Genomic DNA, 17,926 nt, shown 5'->3' with positions numbered 1-17,926 from the left:
CATCTTGCATCCACAGCAAGACCAAGGGACACAAGATCGGACTCACAGCTACAGCCTCCTTGGTGATATCTGTAGCTTTCTGTTATTATCACTGAACTGTCCATCGCCATCCACTGCAAGCTCTGTCTCAGTCCTAATCAAGAAGACTAGAAGCACACTATGGTGAAGATCTTGGAGCCCTTAACAGAGAAGGCTTCACAAGAAGGCCCTTCTCAAGGCTGCCTGTGTGTCTCAAGAACACACACCATGTGCCAGATTCAAGGTTAGCAGTGACTGACTGCTAAAGGCAACAAGGAGGAAATCTCCCTCCACCAAGCCCCATGCAATGCTGGGCTCACGGTTTATATTTTATGATGCCAATATCCAACTCTGACAGTAGAGTTGTTGCCAGAAGTGGGTCAGGGTACAGTAGGTCCAGACATCAGGAGAATCATACTCCCTTTCTCTCCTGAGTTATTGGTATCACAAACTGCCCACGGCAGCCTTGGATGCTTTTCCCTCCCCAGGAGAACTGTTTGGTTGCTGTCACCAGTGTGGTCTACCTGCTCCATTATCAAGGCAGTAGGGAAAACGAGCAGATACAATGAGCAGAGCTGACAGGTATTACCACAACACCTCTATCAGCCAGGTCATGAGTGCTGGCAGTACAGATACCACGCAGAGGTTTTGCAGCACTCTTTGACTCCCAGACCAGGCAGAATTGCCAAGATCACTCCCTACCTGAACACACCACATACAGGGACTTCAAAGGACATCTCCAGGCTCCATCCATCACAGACGACAAGAAGATGGTGATTTTCAGGAAAAGAAGTATCAGCAAGGCAGGATCCTAACAGTCCAGCAAGGTCCTAAGACCGACAAGGTAAGTATTTGAGAGGAAAGCCACAGTACAAGTGAAGACTGTTGCGTCAGGTTTTTTTAAACAAAAACAAACAACACAGGCATCTTCTCAAGATTATTTCCTCTGCTACCTCACAAGTAATGACATTGGAAGAAAAGATGACTGCCTTCCCCATACAGTTTGTCTGTTGCTATTTATGACTAAAAAGTTTGCTTCCCCAGCTCCTGTACCAATACAGATATATTTTGTGCAGTCATGCAATGAAAATGAGATTGCTCAATGGACTAAGGAAAAAGAATCACACATTCCTTCTCCTCCAAAGTTCTCTCTTATGTTGCAGCAAATTCACTACTGAGAAACTGGTAACAAAAGTCTACCTAAAGAGGCACCAGTGGGTACACCAGCAGTACCAACAGCCTTTTCCCTCCAACAGACAAGTTGGATGCCTTTGGGTTTGAAGTATCCAGCAAAGACAGCAGCAGCAGCCCCCTATCACCTTCTGTAGAAAACAGAGAAATAAGTCCCTCTGCTGTATACTGCTAGATGCCAAAGATGGATCTTTGAAATTTGAACCAGTAATGTTATTGAGCATCACCTGGAACGATGTGTGCTTGCAACCCAGAGAAACTTTTGGAAGTTACTAAACTTGGTATCTACCCCAGGGTTTTAAAGGTCCCATCCATAGAAGATAACATGAAAGACTAACCAAATTATTACAGTATCTTTCTGCATTTCATCTGTACTTTGTTTTAACTTAAAACTGTTCTATTCTGGCACATACCAGGCTGAGGTAACATTTTAACTTTGCAAGAAAAGGGTTGTAAAATTATTTTATTCTTTTTGCAATACATGTAATCTACACACCAGATGGCTCACTGGAACCTACCAGAGACAGCAGGTTTACAAATAGATTTGCAATTGTATATTAAGCAAGCACTATACAGATAAAACCTCTTAAAACTAATTTCTGTGGTTTCCTGAAAGGTCTTGCCTCCCTTCAGATTCCAGATGGGGCACTCAGGAGGATATATGTAAATTTAGCTCCATGCTATGAGCTGAAGAAACACAACTGTCTTTAGGAGGTACCAGGATTTCCCAATCATAATAACTGTTCTAAGATAGAGGACAATTCAGCATATGCTGAATTCACACCTGAACACTGACAGCTGCTTAGATTCCATCTAGGACTTTCTATTGGATGGGACAGTTTTAAGAAGGCCAAGTTTCATAAAAATGGGAGACAGTCTGAAGCAAGCCATTAAGCAACAATACATTGGTCAGATCCTATCACCTTCAGCTCCATAACTACTTTGGAAGGTCCTTAGACATAGGTGGGGTCTGGACTAAGGAAACTTGCACTATGCATAACATTTTCTAGCAATATCTGAGAATTATGGCACATGAAGGTGTCACCTAGAGATGGATGTTAAAAAGAACAGCTCTCAGAAGATGTTAATTTCTCAATGTATGCAGTGTCTTCCATGACCACCAAAAGAAATCATAAATTGTAAACAGTCTACATTTGGAGCAAGTTTAGAAAGTGAAGAAACGAACACAGTGCGGAGTGTAACCTACTGTCCAGTCATCAGTGGCCATGGGGACACCACTAGCAGAACACATCTGAAGTCCAAAGATGAGGTTTTGGAAAAAACCAAAATAAAGCTAATAAAAAATGTGTGTTTGAGAGCTGTTAATAGAATCGTTTTCTGTTAGAAAATATTTCACTAATCAGTAAACAAACAGATAAAATACGTAAGTTATCACACATTATTTCTGTCCAAATATTCCATAACATGTCATTGAAACATTTCACTTTGATTTCAATAGGTATTTCAGTTTGCTTGTATTTTGACTTTTACATGGAAGTATATCTTGTGACATAGCAGAACAGCCAAAATGGTGATGGAAATAAATCCCTTAAATCCTGGTGAAATAGGACTGAATCCTGTTTCAATATTTTACAAATAGAAACAGTTATTTGGAAGCTGCATGTCCAGTAGTCTTAATAAAATCAAACTACTCTGCATAACTAGAAGTGTCTGGAAGTTTGTGTTCTTGCAATAAAGTGCAGTTTTGACAACCATCATTTGCATTCCATGTGCAGGACTTCTCTCACAAATATGCTTTAATTTAAATAGAATATATGGTTTTAAATCAAAAATTGCAGACTCAGAAATATGCTGGATACTAGTAAAAGATACAGCTCACCACATGAATTTTTTTCTTTTTTACCATCAACCATAGAAAGCTTTATTCCAAGTCTGATCACACTTTCAGTTACAAAACGTGGCAAAAAATAACAGTTAACACGCAAGATCGCCCATATTTCTACTTGCCTCTATTCTCATACTGGATTTTCCATACTGAGGGATGGAGAATAAACCTCTTCCATTTTTAGCATAATGAGTATACCTAGTGGTAGCAATTAAAGGTTTTTATTATTTGTAATTCCATTTCACAAACCTTTTAAACTCCCCAAGCCGATATATGTTAGTGCAACAATCCAGCATAGTGCTAGTTGCTGAGGTATACGTGGTTCAACTAACTTCACCTTCAACCTAAACCGCAATGTTTTCCCTCCCCCTGCTGCTTTTTTTTTTAAGGTAATGAAAGCCATATATTCACCATTTTACATTTCTAAAAATAATTCCATTCTAGAGTAAAGAATGGTTTTGTAACAGTGACAGGCAGTAAAAAGCAATAACCTTATCTTTCATCATCCATAGAACTCCTGCTGTACTTTTTTTTTTCTTAAAATATATTTTGTGCAAAATTAAGTTCCATGTAGGTCTGTACCATCACTTGGAAAACACTGTGTATAAAATTTACTTAATTTTTAAAAACAATCCCAACATCAAACAACAGAGAAAGAAGAATGATCAGATGCAGCTGAAGTTTTCACATAAGAAACTAAATATAGTATGTTCTTAAAGCTCCAGTAATACATTCTTTCAAAAACCAGAATGCACTTTGGTCATTATTAAACATTAGTACAGAGGCAAATAAAATACAAAATGCTTGTTTGTGTTGCTTTATATATAAAAATATTTTTATACCACACAAGTTTAAGATACATTACTGCAAATCTTTCAAGATGAGCAAACATGGTGCAATGCCCAGACTCTCGTCACCCAATTACTTGTCATTTTTCTGTATGAAGCCGCTATTTTAGAAACATAAAATGTGAGAATGCTTGCACCTGGTGATATTAATCCTCTCAAAATAATTTGTAGATGGATAGTTTGTTCTAAGTAACTCAGTTCTACATGGGTGAAGATCTATTTTTGTCACACTGAAGAACCACGAGTCAGTATGACTGGTCCGTGTGGGAGGTGGGGATAGAAGGCAGAGGGAGAGGTGGGAAACCCAAGGCTGGCAAACCCCAGCCGGGAAAGCACTAGGGAACGACCCCTGCGCTGGGGAGGAACGGCAGAAACAGAGGTTATCTGAAGACACAAATCTGCTAGAGAATACCTGGCTTCATGAGCTCTGCTGCTCACTAGAGGAACTTGTTTTCTGTGGTTAACTGTTCTTAAACTTCAAAACTGTTCTTAAACTTCAATGTGGTATGAATGGCATATACTATAGTGTACAAGAGGAGAGCATCTACCTAACTTATGCTCTGTCATTCATAGCATTCCTTTCACCAGTAAATCTTTCGCTTGTTTAAATATTCAACTTCAACATATAATATATACTGCTCCATAGTTCACCATAATATATTCCAATTAATATACATTTATATGTATATATATATAAAGTTTCTCATTAAAAGTAACAATAAAAAGTGCACATATTGAGCATGCACAGTCAGAGCTGCGCAGAACAGCCCAGTATTTCAAATAAATACAATATTTAATTTTATCAAAATATCATACAGCATGGTAACCATTTACAATTATTGCTCTAATAAAAGTGTTACCAAAGAGCACTTGTTGACCTGTTATATAATACCTTATTGATATCCCAGGATATTTAAACTGCAGCCTATATCTGTTTGAATCCTGGAATTACTCAAAATATTAAAAATTCACACTTGCTTCTAACAGTAATATAAAATATTTCTGCTACCTGTCATACTGTATTGTCAGTACTTTATTTTTTGTGTACGTCTCACTTTTCTATTGCAGTCAAACATCTATTGATGTTATTTTGTCCTCATAAATGATTGGTGCAAATGAAATATTATAACTATTCTTAACACACTATCAAAAATCAAATTACTTCTACACAGCGTTACTGCAACTAAAAATGTTCAGCGTTGGCTTCAGCTTTAACAACAGATATATTAATTTAGTGTAATCAATTTCCTGGATTTCAAGTTCTCAGACACAGTTTTTGACCTTCCCAAATTTGACCTTTTTCAAAACTAAACAAGTTTGAAAACAAAATATAAATGTCAACTAAAATGAACATAAAACAGTGAGAAGGTGAAATAAATACAAAGATTGCACAAGAGAGTCAGATGTAAACACTTCAATTTTCCAAATGACATCCTTGAAGAGGTTGTAGCATCTGAAATACAGATTCAGTGGCTGCTTTGAGGCAGTTTTGTCAACCAATGAGCTTTTCTATAACACTGTGTTATCTCATCTTCTTTATATATTGTCAAGATTTGATCTTCCAGAGCTGGAAAAGTTGAAGTTAAAAAGTAAAGCAGTAAATCAACATTATTTCTCATCTCAGTTTTCTGTTTACCAGAACTGCAATACCACCACTTTTTTTTTCTTATTGCATTTGCTGCATATTCTATGGTACACAAAATAAATTTTACATCCGTTTACTTCTAATAGGGAAAAAAGGGTAGACATAAGCAAACTCAATGGCTGATTAAGGGCTTTGTGCTACAAGCTTGTGGAAACTAACATGCCTCGTTATCTAAATCTTGAACTAGTTTCCAGAGTTTGTAGTTCAGAGGGGGCCAGAGAGTAGGAGCTCACAAGATAGTCCTTCAGCCATGACAAAATGACACTGTGTATGACTGGTCACACTGCATCTACTGTAATGCTTTACTACAGTGCAAGACAAGGGTAGCTCACACCTTTCTGCATCCCTTGAAGAGCTACAATGTCAAGAACTAGGAATTTAAGCGAGAAATCGTATCTGGGATATGAAGATAAGTTAAATAAGGTCTTGTACCTACATGTATAAATGTCTCTGTATTTATGTCTAAGAATACTGGTAATTATGTGTCCTAAATGAAGTTAGAAAGTCACAAAAATGAAAAAAAAAATGTTAAAAGGACTGTTTTGACAAATACATCACCATTCTTCTGATATAGCTTAAATTTCATATAACCATTTTCAAACAACAAATCTTCTAGTTAATACAGTTAAGAATTCATTAGACTACAATGTATGATCCATCTATGACGACATTCTGAAATGCATGGTGAAAAAAAATTATGCTTATCCAGTAGTTACCTTTAGATTAAATCCAAGCAAGTCACTGATGACACCAGAAACAGCAGACAAGATGACAACTTGGGTGATATTATAAAGCAGTGGATTCATCGTAAGCCCATATAATCTAAAGGGACTGTCCAGTTCCTAGTAATGCCAAGCAATGACATCGTTAAAAAGCAAAAATTACACAAAGGGCATCATACATGTATTGAGTGATATTAGATAGTTTAGGAAGTCTCCAAGTCACAGTGGAGTAAAACGTTCTCCTATGCTTCTGCATATAAAAAAACAACAAGCAAAAAATACCCATCACATTAACTGACTGTTGAGTGATGGTGTCTAAATAACCCTGCAAAAAATTGGAGGCTACCCATCTAGAGTATCAACCAGTTTGTTCATGGAGTCAGGGAAATAGAGAGCTAGTTCTCCTGGCACCAAGGTGCCATCATTTCAGAATTCCTTATAATTTGCCAGAAATCACCTTCAGTGTTAAAAGAGCTGCAGACAGCGGAACCAAAAAAACCCCAAGAAAACAGACTTTCCACAGTGACAGAAGAGGCTACCTCACTACTACAAAAAATTAACAAAAATGTTTTTCCTAATGTAATTCCCCTCCTTTTCCATTAATTTTGAGAACAATTACTTAAGAACATACCCAGAAAAGGAAGATAAAGGAAAAAAAAACTAATAACCATTTAACTATTTTACTGCCAACATTTTACTTTTTTTTTTTTACTGGAAGGTTTGGAAAAAATGCCAAAATTAATCTGCAACAAAACTTGAACAAAGAGGCTAGTTCACCAATTTTCAATTATTGGTGTGTGAATAAAGTCACTCAAACTTTTCTGGCTTAGAAATATGTCAAATAAAGGAAGAAGAAAAGAGTTTTAAAATGTAAGAGTGGATATACAAGGTATAACAACCATCACCGTTTTGGTCATTTATATTTTCTAGCTTTAAATTCATCATCAACCCTCTCTTGCATTATATTCTGGACCTTGAACAAGGCCTTATAAACCCTTTTTTAATAAAGAAGAGTTTCAGAGCTCTGATTCTTCTTTCAAAAGAGGTGAAATAAAAATGAACAACCTTTTCATTTAGATGTAATGTGGTATAAAACCCTGCCGCGAATGCAAAAAGATATAAAAGACATGATTGTCAGAACAGCAGAGAAATTCTTTAAGGAAAAAGTTTTTAGATTTTGGATTCATCTTACCAATTTGGGGAGTAAGAAAATAGTAAGAATATTCAACATAATATAGTCTTCAGTAAAAGCTAAGGATCAAAAATGTTCAAAAACAAGTTAAACCAAACAACTCCATTTATCTACTGTGCATGAAATACATAATTTTACTGATCACTAACTACTAATAATTCATTTAAAGTCCATATTAGGTGGCTTGGAAATCTCATCTCACTTTTGGGCATGTTCTCACAGTAACTAAATTATGGCCTGGGTCTGGGATTTGTGCCACAAAAGCCAAGTCCCCTGCTGGAAAGGCCATGTCAGTTGATATATTTCTGGAAGGAACAAAACATGAACATTTTTTTGAAAACACTGAGAAAAGCATAAAAAAGACTGAAGTGATCAGATCAACAGTTGATCAGCATCCTGCCACCAACAGCACCTACTCCTCACCCTACCTGTGTTCTCACAGCACACAAACATTTCAACTCATGAGATACCCTGAATCTGTTGTGCTTTGTCTAGTCTACTTGTCTCTCCTTGAGTCCAGGTAACCTTTCTGCATCCACAGGGTCCTCGCTTTGTCTAGTCTACTTGTCTCTCCTTGAATCCGGGTAACCTTTCTGCATCCACAGGGTCCTTTGACCAACAGCTGCACAAGTCTGATACCTGAAGCACTGAAAATACTTCCCTTTGTTTGTTCCAAAACCAGGTCCTAAGAGCTTTATGGTCCCTTATTCTTATACCAAGAGACACAGTCAATAACTCACTTCGCCAGTCTCTCCATATCACTGTGCCATAACCCTCAACTTAAGCTGTTGCTTTGTCAGCTCACTTCGCCAGTCTCTCCATATCACTGTCTCATTAACTCTTAACTTAAGCTGTTGCTTCGTCACCTTTGAGTCCTTGTTGACTCCATCAGTCCTCTCATGGGAAGTGCTGCATATTTTTTTTGAGATAAGGGGACCACATGCACTGTTAAAGGTGTGCTGGTGGGGAGAATTACTCAGGTGACCAGAAGAAGTACTCCATTACCTCAGCTACTAGCTGGCTAGATTTAAACCGAGTTTAAGCTTCATTTTAAGAACTGCTCCTTGGCACACAGGAATCTCAGGGTAAGTGACCAGAATTCAAGGTGTGGTAGAATGAGGCAGCAAGGTCTTAAAACACCACTATATGCAAAAAACCCCACTTGCTTATCGTAATACGCTTGAATTTTTCTGACTGCAAAGGAAAGGTATAGAGGCATTGAAAGAAGGTATGGTTCAGGTTTACTGTATGATAATCCAGCCTTTTCCTCTACAGATGAGGATCTCTGCCCATGGAATCAGTATCAGTTGTGCTATACTCAGACATGGTGGGAGGGGTGTGTGGATTGAAGGAAATTTATCTGAAGGGGAGGAAAATACTTTTACATCTGCCAGTCATTCCTGGGGAACTGTTCTACATGACTGCTCTATGTTGGACTAACTGAAGAAGTTGATTCCCTGAAGAAGGAATCAAAATACTGTTGTTACCTTACTTCTGACCCCAAGAACAACAAACCTACCCACCAAATACAGATAGCTGGCAAACAGGATAATACTGCATAAGCAAAAAACTTTTCTAATAATCAGTGAAATTACATGAAAAAAAATTTGCCAAATAGTTCAAAGGCACAACTGAGAAATATTCAAATTACATTAAATTAAATCCACATCTTTAATTCACCTATAAATGGACCTATGTAACAATTTCTCTTTGTCTGCCAAAATGATTCTTCTATGACAGCAGGTAAAGAAGACATCAAGCATAAGCCAGTTTTAATTTGAAACACTAACCACTGACAGTTTTTAAGAGGAATTATTTTTCTGGAAGAATACAAATTTTACAGCAACTTATTACTAGAAACAGATATTGACACTCAAAATAAACCACAAAATTGCATCATTTATTTTCCAAGGGTTCATCACACTGTCGATCCCAAACTACCTTCTCTCCCGCTGCTCATGTACTGTTAAAGAATAATAATTTGTAATCCACAATGATAGCAACATAACAGACTGCAGTGTATGAACAAGTAGCACCAGTAAAGAGTTAGAGAGGAGATTTAATCCAAAGCATACTGTACTGCCTGCAGAAGTAACACAAGTGATTCATTAAGCAATCATTCTGCTTCTTAGTTATATATAATATGGTAATACTACTTTAATTCTTACCTTCAATAACTTAGTAGCAAGTTTTAAAACATTGTTCACTAGTGTCAGTTCCTCCTTCTTATTAGGCTTTTTCTCCATTTTCAAGTACAAGTTTATCTAATTTAAACAAAATACAAGTATCACCACTTATTCAAAATTTAAAGTAATTCATTTGGAAATATTTAATAAGAAAATGAAGTGATTACTCAGCAGCCACATGATAGAACAACAATGACATTTCTGCAAGCAAGCAAATTTTTTTGCTTCCTTTTTAATACATAGGAACAAATACTGTCTCAGTACCATAGGAGAATACAATGTTTTATGATATAACAAAATACATTTGATACTGCTATAGCAACAACTTTCAAGTTTAGTGTAATATACAAGTCAGGCAAGAAAAAACACCTCATATGTAATGTTTGCATAATTTCTTTTTCCTCCTTCAATAATTGCCTGAGACTTGTCAATACATTTCCAGACGGTTTTTACACTAGTATGGAGACCTTACAAGGCTTAAAATCCTAAAAGTTACTGAATAGATGCTAAAACATAATCCTGCTAAAGGTTCAAATCTCTTTTAACAGTTACTATTATTTCATTAATTTATGAAAAAAATCAACATTCAATAACAAGCTTTGACTCAGGAGGGGAGTTTGAATGTGTATATGCACAGACATCTACCATACCTATTCTGAGACTTTAAACTGGCAAGACAACAACTTCGATCAGACCTTACGTTGTATTTTACTCAACAAGGAACCACTGAGGCACTTGATTTACAAGACTAATTAAAAACATTTTCAGAAGGACTTGAAAAATTACCGGCAAACAGCACACAATCAAAAATCCTTTGCTATAAAACGATTGATCTTTTAGTTTCCCATCATGACTCCTAATCACAGTATTAATAGGTTGAATATAAAGCACACAGAAGCAGATGGAACTTTGCTGACAGAAATTAGAATTTGCAACTTCATCTTATCCATGAAGCATTTAAATTGAATCTGGGGGTTGAGGCTTGTTTGTCCTGTTGGGATTTGTTTTGTTTCCTGTAGTTTTGTGTTTGCTTGTTTTAAAGCCTCATTCTCTTCTCAGTAAGTCTAATAGCACTAGTGTGTGACTTTCAAGGACACCAGCTTAAATGTCTTCTTTTATATCACATGAGTGTCAGTCAATTTGTGCCTGACCTCTCATGAAAGGCCAAAATGTCAGACTTTCATGAGTCTGTCTCAACAACACTGTAAATGTGCTGTGGTATCCAGCTGGTATGTGAAACCACACAAAATGAGTTCCAGCCAGGGTGACGTGTACACTTTTTATTTTCTGAGAAACAACTGTGAATTCTATTTTGGTTTTCATTTCATAATGATCTCAGGCATTTTTGTGGGAAATGACTTATAACAGGATAAGCTGGATTGAATACAAAGCTAAGTGTCTGATGACACACCACTGTCTGATTTTTTTTTTTTTTTAAGTTCTGGGGATATGGAGAGAGTACTCCTTTCAATATCTATGCTGGTTTAAAAAGTTCAAACACTGACTCTCATGAAGAGCATAGTATAGAAACCTATGAAAGCAAAACAAAGGCTTGACATTCTGTCTCTCTCTCTCTCCCATCTTGCTCTGCGTTTTTTTCCAATTTCCAATTTCCATTTTCCATTTCCCTCCATTTTCATTCCAGAAACAGAGGACAAACTTCACTGGGACATTAGGTTATTTGTACTCTGAGCATCATCAGAACAACGCAAAGCTCTCTGGGCTCAGGAACCCTGAGAAGTTTCACACTGGTGCAAAACACAGCATTTAGGACAAGGTAAATAGGCAGTCCGTCTTCTCAGTGTCTAGCCTCATCATCTTTAGAAAAGACAGAATTAATTCTCAATGAGCAAAATATATAAGAAGTCATTTATACCATCTGTCACAAGCTTCACATCCTGACTTTGGGAGGCTCAGTTTGGAAGATTTTATTCTCCAACTTCAACACATTTCCTGTAGGAAATGTATGAAGATTTCTTGAACTGCCTTTTTACCTTGTCCTGAATGCTGTGTTGTGCACCAATGTGAAACCTCTCCAAGAAGAAAGATATTTCTTCTTATCTAACACAACAGATACCTTGGAAAAGTATCAGCAGTCCCAGGCAGAGCAAAAAGGGACATCTGCAGTAAAAATGCCAACTAGAATGTTCCTGAGAAGAAAAGTAGGTAGACCCAAAGCCAAGCTTGACAGATGACTGAAAGAAAAAGTTTCCAAGGAGTCTAGAGGAAACTGAACGTAATCCACGCAACCTAGCAGTCAAAATTATTGGACTGTAAAAAGTGACCCACTTTGTAGAGGGCAAGTTTCTTTTCAAATCTTTTACTCTCCCATCCAACACTGAGAGTTCAGGTTTCTTTTTGCGGTTTAAAAGCTGCTTTTTATGTTTGTGTTCTGTCGTATCTTTAATTATATCAAATTACATATACTGATATCTCTAAGCCTGCTCACTTAAACAGGAATTGAGATACGGCCATCCCAATGTCCCTTACGACTTTTAAACAAAGTCACACACACTTCCCACAGAAACTGAACTTCAGGTTGTAAAGTGTTGTTGCACTACACCATAATTAACTCTGTAATCCAGACTATTTCAATACATCTAAAATGCATGCCTGAGACCTACTAGATTAATAACTTGCTTAGATACAAAAATATAGGTCTATACAAATTCTCACCTGCTCAGTAAGTAATATTGAGGTATTGCTGTACTTTTTACTGGTTTCAGATCCAAGAGTAACAAATCTTAAGAGAAAAAGAGTTAGTGAAATGCACCAAATAATGAGTTCCCAGTTGTAGTGACAATCAAGGAAGATCTCATGCATGTGAAGCAGCTGAAAACAAAAGAGAAAAAAAAAATCAAAATTTAATTCAAAGTAATAATTACCTTACAACATAAGAAAATAATTACATATCTCCCCAACTCCAAGAAAAACTTCCTAATCATAAGTATATGGATTGCTTTTAGGCATAAAAGATTTTTGAATCATATTTTAAAATCAACACTGTGTCAAAGATCTGAGGTTTGAGAAAATACATGCTCTGAAACGCTCGATCAGAATTTAGACACATCTTTTTTCATATCCCTAAAGTAATAGAAAAGAAGAAAAGCATACTGTAAGACAATTTTAAACTCATGTTTAAACTTGCAAAGACACTATATGGGATAAAAGAAAAATATACCCTGAAATGTACTGAATTATATAGAAAATTGAATCCAAGCATAGTTACAGCTAAATTATATCCTTATTAAAATATTTATTGTTAGCTACCAGGAAAACACACTAGCATTAACTAGGGAAGAAAGTGGGAAAAAAAGTACAACCAGAAGCCATTCAGAAGTTTCCCTGTATTCTGAAACAAGCTCAAGAAAAAAATCTTAAGCGGTAAAAATTGTTTATAAACATAGATTTGCTTACTAAAAGATATTCCACTAGAGGGCAGGCTAATATAGCCAACAATCTTGTTTCTCACAAAAATCATCAACCAAGGTCAATCTCAACTGTTCGGAAATATGTGTTGATACAAAATGTTAGGAAAAAAAATTGCTGTGTTCCAAAATCCACGATGGGAAATGAAAGAAGACACAGATTTTAAAAAATTACACTATCAATAAGTCTCTTTAGCTCTTACAAAATAATACTCTAAAGTAGATAAAATGAACAATACAAAATAGAGCTTAATCTTCTGAAATGCTGTAACAGCTGTTACTAATTTTTCGACTGTGGTCTTCTAACTTAATAGGAACCACCATGCAAAAGGGACTCAAAACTATTTTAAAAACTATTTAAGTCATGGCTGTTTCTATGCAAGATTTCCTCACCTGTGCACAACAGATAAACACAACTGAGATAGTCAGTAGGAAGGCAGATGAAACTATAACATCGACTGAGCGTTGAGGACCTCGACGCTGAAAATAAAGGACATCCATATATGTGAGTGAAAAATCTATCTAATCAGCGTTGATATTTAGCATATCCAGTTAGATTCACACCTTGAACCTACGTTTCATGATGACTCACAATTTGGCAACTTAAGTTCCAAACACCATATTAGATCCTAATAGTATCACTACATTTGAATACCCCTGGCATGTGAGATTAATTCAGACGCAAGCATTTAAAGATAACTATGAGAAAAGAAAATAGTCACCACTTGTTCATTCAGCTCCTTCATGATGTCAAGTAACTTTCACTTAGGCAGCATTCCCTGACACAACAAATTCAATAAGGCACTGGTCTTTCACCCCAAGTATCAAACCAGTGCTAACAAAAGATTTTTGGACACCAGATCTCAACGGGATATCAAGATATGATATCACATGCTTGGCATTTTCCATTACTTGCCTCTTTTTGACACACAAAAATTGTAGCTATAAATCACTGTACCACTGTGGTAGGTGTAATAATACAATTCTCTCCCCGAGAACAAGAAGAAAAATGGGGGAACAAACATATTTGTCTTGAAAGGTGCAACAACCTCACTGTTTTCAACCATTTTTTTTCTTGCTTGCTCGTACAACGGAATGTTTCTACCCACCGAGCTTTTTTCTCATGCATTTTTTAATTAAAGAATTAAACATCCTGTGCTGCATTGAAACTTGTATAACAGACACTTATTTCTCAACTTTGTTCTCCAGACATGCTACTAAAATGTGAGGAGAATGAGAGGTGTACATATGCAGGATATAACCTTGGAACTTGGGAGAAAGAGACAGGAAGCTTAACTCCTGAAAACAAGTGCAAACTGCTACTGCAGGTATGCATGCACTACTTCTACACTCAACCAGAGCATTTTGCCTGTGTGAGACTTGAGATGTGTATGTACCCCAGCTCACATCTTGGCAGGTGGACACATACACAGAGTGGTAACATGCCCGTGTATGTTGGACAAATGCTATGCCAGTATATGCCAGCAGCACCACTGCTGCAAGAAGGCAGCCCTGTGCCTCACCTGTCTGTCTCCATTCCTTTCCTCATGCCAGCACAGGCATTATAGATCTGTCCAGTGAACCAAGTCAAGCAACAGATGGAGCTGAAAATTACTGTTCTTGACTGGTTTTTTTTGAGTTGGGTCAGTTTCCTATGCTCCTGATTCTGACCACTGTCATTGCTTTTTTCTTAGCCACATAATTATACAAATGTTTCTGGTGGCATAAGAAAAGGTACAATACATATATGTGGTTGTGAGGAAAGAAGGGAAGACACTTTCCACAATGCTTCCATCTGCAGTCTCTGAAGCACCAAAACTTCATTCTATTGTCCAAGTGATGTTATCCCCCTTTCCTCCCACCCAGCAACATATTATGAACTACAAGGAAAAAGATACAAGTCTCTCAAATGTTAAGTACAGGGTACCTCTTTTTTTGCAACCTCTCTAACAGACCCTTCCATAACACCAGGGGCATTGTAAATGAATTGCCTCAATTCCTCTTAAAATGACGCATCTTTCAAATTTGAGATTGTGCTTATCTTTTTCTGTTATCTTACGGATCCTTTCACGAAGAATCATCAAAAGGCTCTGGCTCGAAAAGATCATTACAGAGATGATCATTACAGACATATAAGGAGATTGCTCAAATATGAGCTGAACATACAATAGAGGGATCAGAATATTTTATAGATAGTACTTGGGCATAAACTCTATCTTCACCTGGCACGTATACACTCACAGCACAAATATGCACAAAAACTGTCTTGCTTCATAAATTCCTTCTGTGTTAATGACACTAACTGATGGGGCTCTTACAATAAAGTGTTTGTCTGTTTTACACTACAAGAGGTCACTTTTACCCAACATGCTCACCTGACTTTTCTCCTAGCATTAGTAAGACAAGACTCCAACTGTGAACACACTCATACTGTGCTCCAAGGTAAAAAGCAGACATTTATTTTCTCACAATCTGGCTGCCTGCAGACACTGCTGGCCCAGACTCACTAAAATGAAGCATATAAGGCACATGTGCACAGGAAGAAAAATTCAGACTAGAATACCAACCTTCCAGCAACAGCATATTGATATTTTATATTAAAGTGGCAATAAAAGTAAAGATTATTTTACCTTTAGATAGGACCTGAGAGAAAGCCACATTTTTATATTCTGTACTTTCTTCAAGCGGAAGTGAGGAACCTCAGATTTTCTTGCCCTTCTGGCAGATGTTAGATGACCAAAAAGTTTTGCAAAAAGTAGCCTCTGCAGAGAAGAAAACAAAATTACTTTAACTGTTAATTGATTTTCAAGGGCAATAAAAAGAAAAAGGAGAAAAGGCTTCACTTACTATGTCAAAGTAATGTACAAAGTATCAGTGTAAATTAAAATATGTTAACAGTGCAGAAATAAGAGTAGCATGCTTCTAAAAAGAGGAGATATACTAAAACGTTATAAGTCTTCATACTCTAATGATAAAATTTAGCTACACTTTGAGTTCCTTTCTTCAAATTTCAAACAACAGATCTGCTATGCTCCTAAAATTTGGGAGAAAATCAAACCTGCTAATTATTTGCATTAGAGAGTGCCTGTACCACAGAAGTTCCTTCCAACAGAAATTAATTAGAAGCCAGTTAATTATATTCTACTGTATTAAATCACATATTTTGGCTATAATTTGAGAAAAGAAAGTATAAAAACCTTTCTTCTGCAGATCAGTAACTATCTATACTCTGCAGCTAATAGGGGATATTGATACTCTCAGAAGTCTAAAATGCAATAACAAGCAATAAATTAACAGGTGTATTACTTCAGACGGCAGCTCTCACGGTCTCCGGCCATGGGACTGATCTACCAGCCAAGTAGGCAGGGCTCTTGGCTAGGGTCTGGACTGAACTGTTTCAAATTAAACTGAAGGTTTTGAACAAAACACACTAGTAGAACAAATGTGAAATTTATGGAGTTATTTTATTCAAACTCCTACTCTTTGGGGAAAACTGAGACAAACTGGGACAGGACTAAGAGATGGGTTAATGCATTGAGCCAGAAATCTGAAACAAAAGATCAAAAAGTCTTCCCTCAGAAATGCTCTCCAGAAAAAAAGGTTTAACTACAGAGACTGTACAGACTTCAGTCCATTGCAGCTGAGTCATCTCCTAAACTGTAAGCCCACTGAAGTATTTGTCATCACTGATGTATGAATCATCCTGTGCTGAAGAAAACAAGTTTAAAATATCCACAAAGTCAAAAAAAAAGTAAACATTAAACGTTGTTTTGCTTTGGATGAAGCCTCTTGGTTTGCTGTTCGTACCTGTTTATACGTCCTCTCTGCTACACATAGCAGAAAAAAGAAAATCCACACTAGAGACACACGGACCACAAAACTTATAATAACCATTGAGAGAACCAGAATGTCTCCATTTGATCCAAATGCAGTCATACAAAGTTCAGTGGCAGAATGCGTAGCTAGCTGTTCCAAATCTTTAGCTTGGGAAAGTCGAAAGACAAATGGCATTAAACCCAAGATTAAACATATGACGTTTCCAAAAATCTGATAACCAATTCCTGGTATATAGCTGTTCACCTAAAACCAAAAGAAAACAAGGTATATTTTTAATTTTGGAATTACTTTGGAATGAAGTCAATAAATAAATTATTAATGTTACGGTTTTACTATCACAAAGAACACTTTATAACCTGATAAGTTATATGAAACCTTCAACCGAGCCTTTTCACAATTTACTCTTAAGGAAGTCCTCAGAAAGCACTTAATGCATGGGAACCAAATATGACAAATCATTTAAAAACCCAACAGTATAACATCGCAGTTAGAAGACTCCAGTGCATATTCTTGTATTAAAAATTCATCCAACACTGAATTAGCAAAGTGTGCCCATCAGGCTCTATTGCGTATATTGCCTATGTTGCTCCTGTTTGTGTTTTGCTTTTAGTTTGTAATTTTTTTAAAGGAATCGAAGCGTTCACAGTGCAGACAGGACTGGAGTTCTCAGTGCTGGCTATGGCTTTTTTAAGTTTACTTCTACTGTGGATTACACCCAAAACTGTATCATTGCTGAGTCACATACAGAGATCTGAACTAAGTTTGTGAATACATTGCTTTTTAACAAGTTGGAGATGGTAAGTATCAACTTGTCAGAATTAGTGATAGTTTTCTTAAGTTATGCTAGGGTTTTATGTTCAGCTCTACAAAATGCTCACATTTTCTATATTGAAAAACAGTATGACATCAATTAAACGCTTTTCCAACTGCTTCCTGAAGAGCAGTACTAGGAAAAAGGGAGGTCTACTGAGACATCCCACTTGTCCTCTTAGATGTTTCTTTCCTACAGAGGA

The 17,926-nt window shown here is 36.7% G+C and overlaps 1 protein-coding gene across 1 annotated transcript; it reads right to left on the bottom strand.

The window, feature by feature from the left end:
• Positions 1-4,496: 4,496 nt before the first annotated feature.
• LOC104466799 (putative homeodomain transcription factor 2) lies at positions 4,497-17,092 on the bottom strand. The gene is made up of 7 exons (XM_010080345.1): positions 16,884-17,092; positions 15,707-15,838; positions 13,470-13,556; positions 12,325-12,480; positions 9,631-9,726; positions 6,265-6,390; positions 4,497-5,470 (listed from the first exon to the last, which is right to left on the bottom strand). Exons 1-7 carry the CDS (start codon positions 17,085-17,087, stop codon positions 5,450-5,452), a joined length of 822 nt encoding a protein of 273 aa, XP_010078647.1. The 5' UTR covers positions 17,088-17,092; the 3' UTR covers positions 4,497-5,449.
• Between the last annotated feature and the right edge of the window lie 834 nt (positions 17,093-17,926).

This window comes from Pterocles gutturalis, unplaced genomic scaffold, assembly GCF_000699245.1.
Source record: "Pterocles gutturalis isolate BGI_N339 unplaced genomic scaffold, ASM69924v1 scaffold12704, whole genome shotgun sequence".
NCBI lineage: Eukaryota > Metazoa > Chordata > Aves > Pterocliformes > Pteroclidae > Pterocles > Pterocles gutturalis.
The sequence above is the reverse complement of the archived record's forward strand: the minus strand, read 5'-3'. Positions and strand labels throughout refer to the sequence as shown.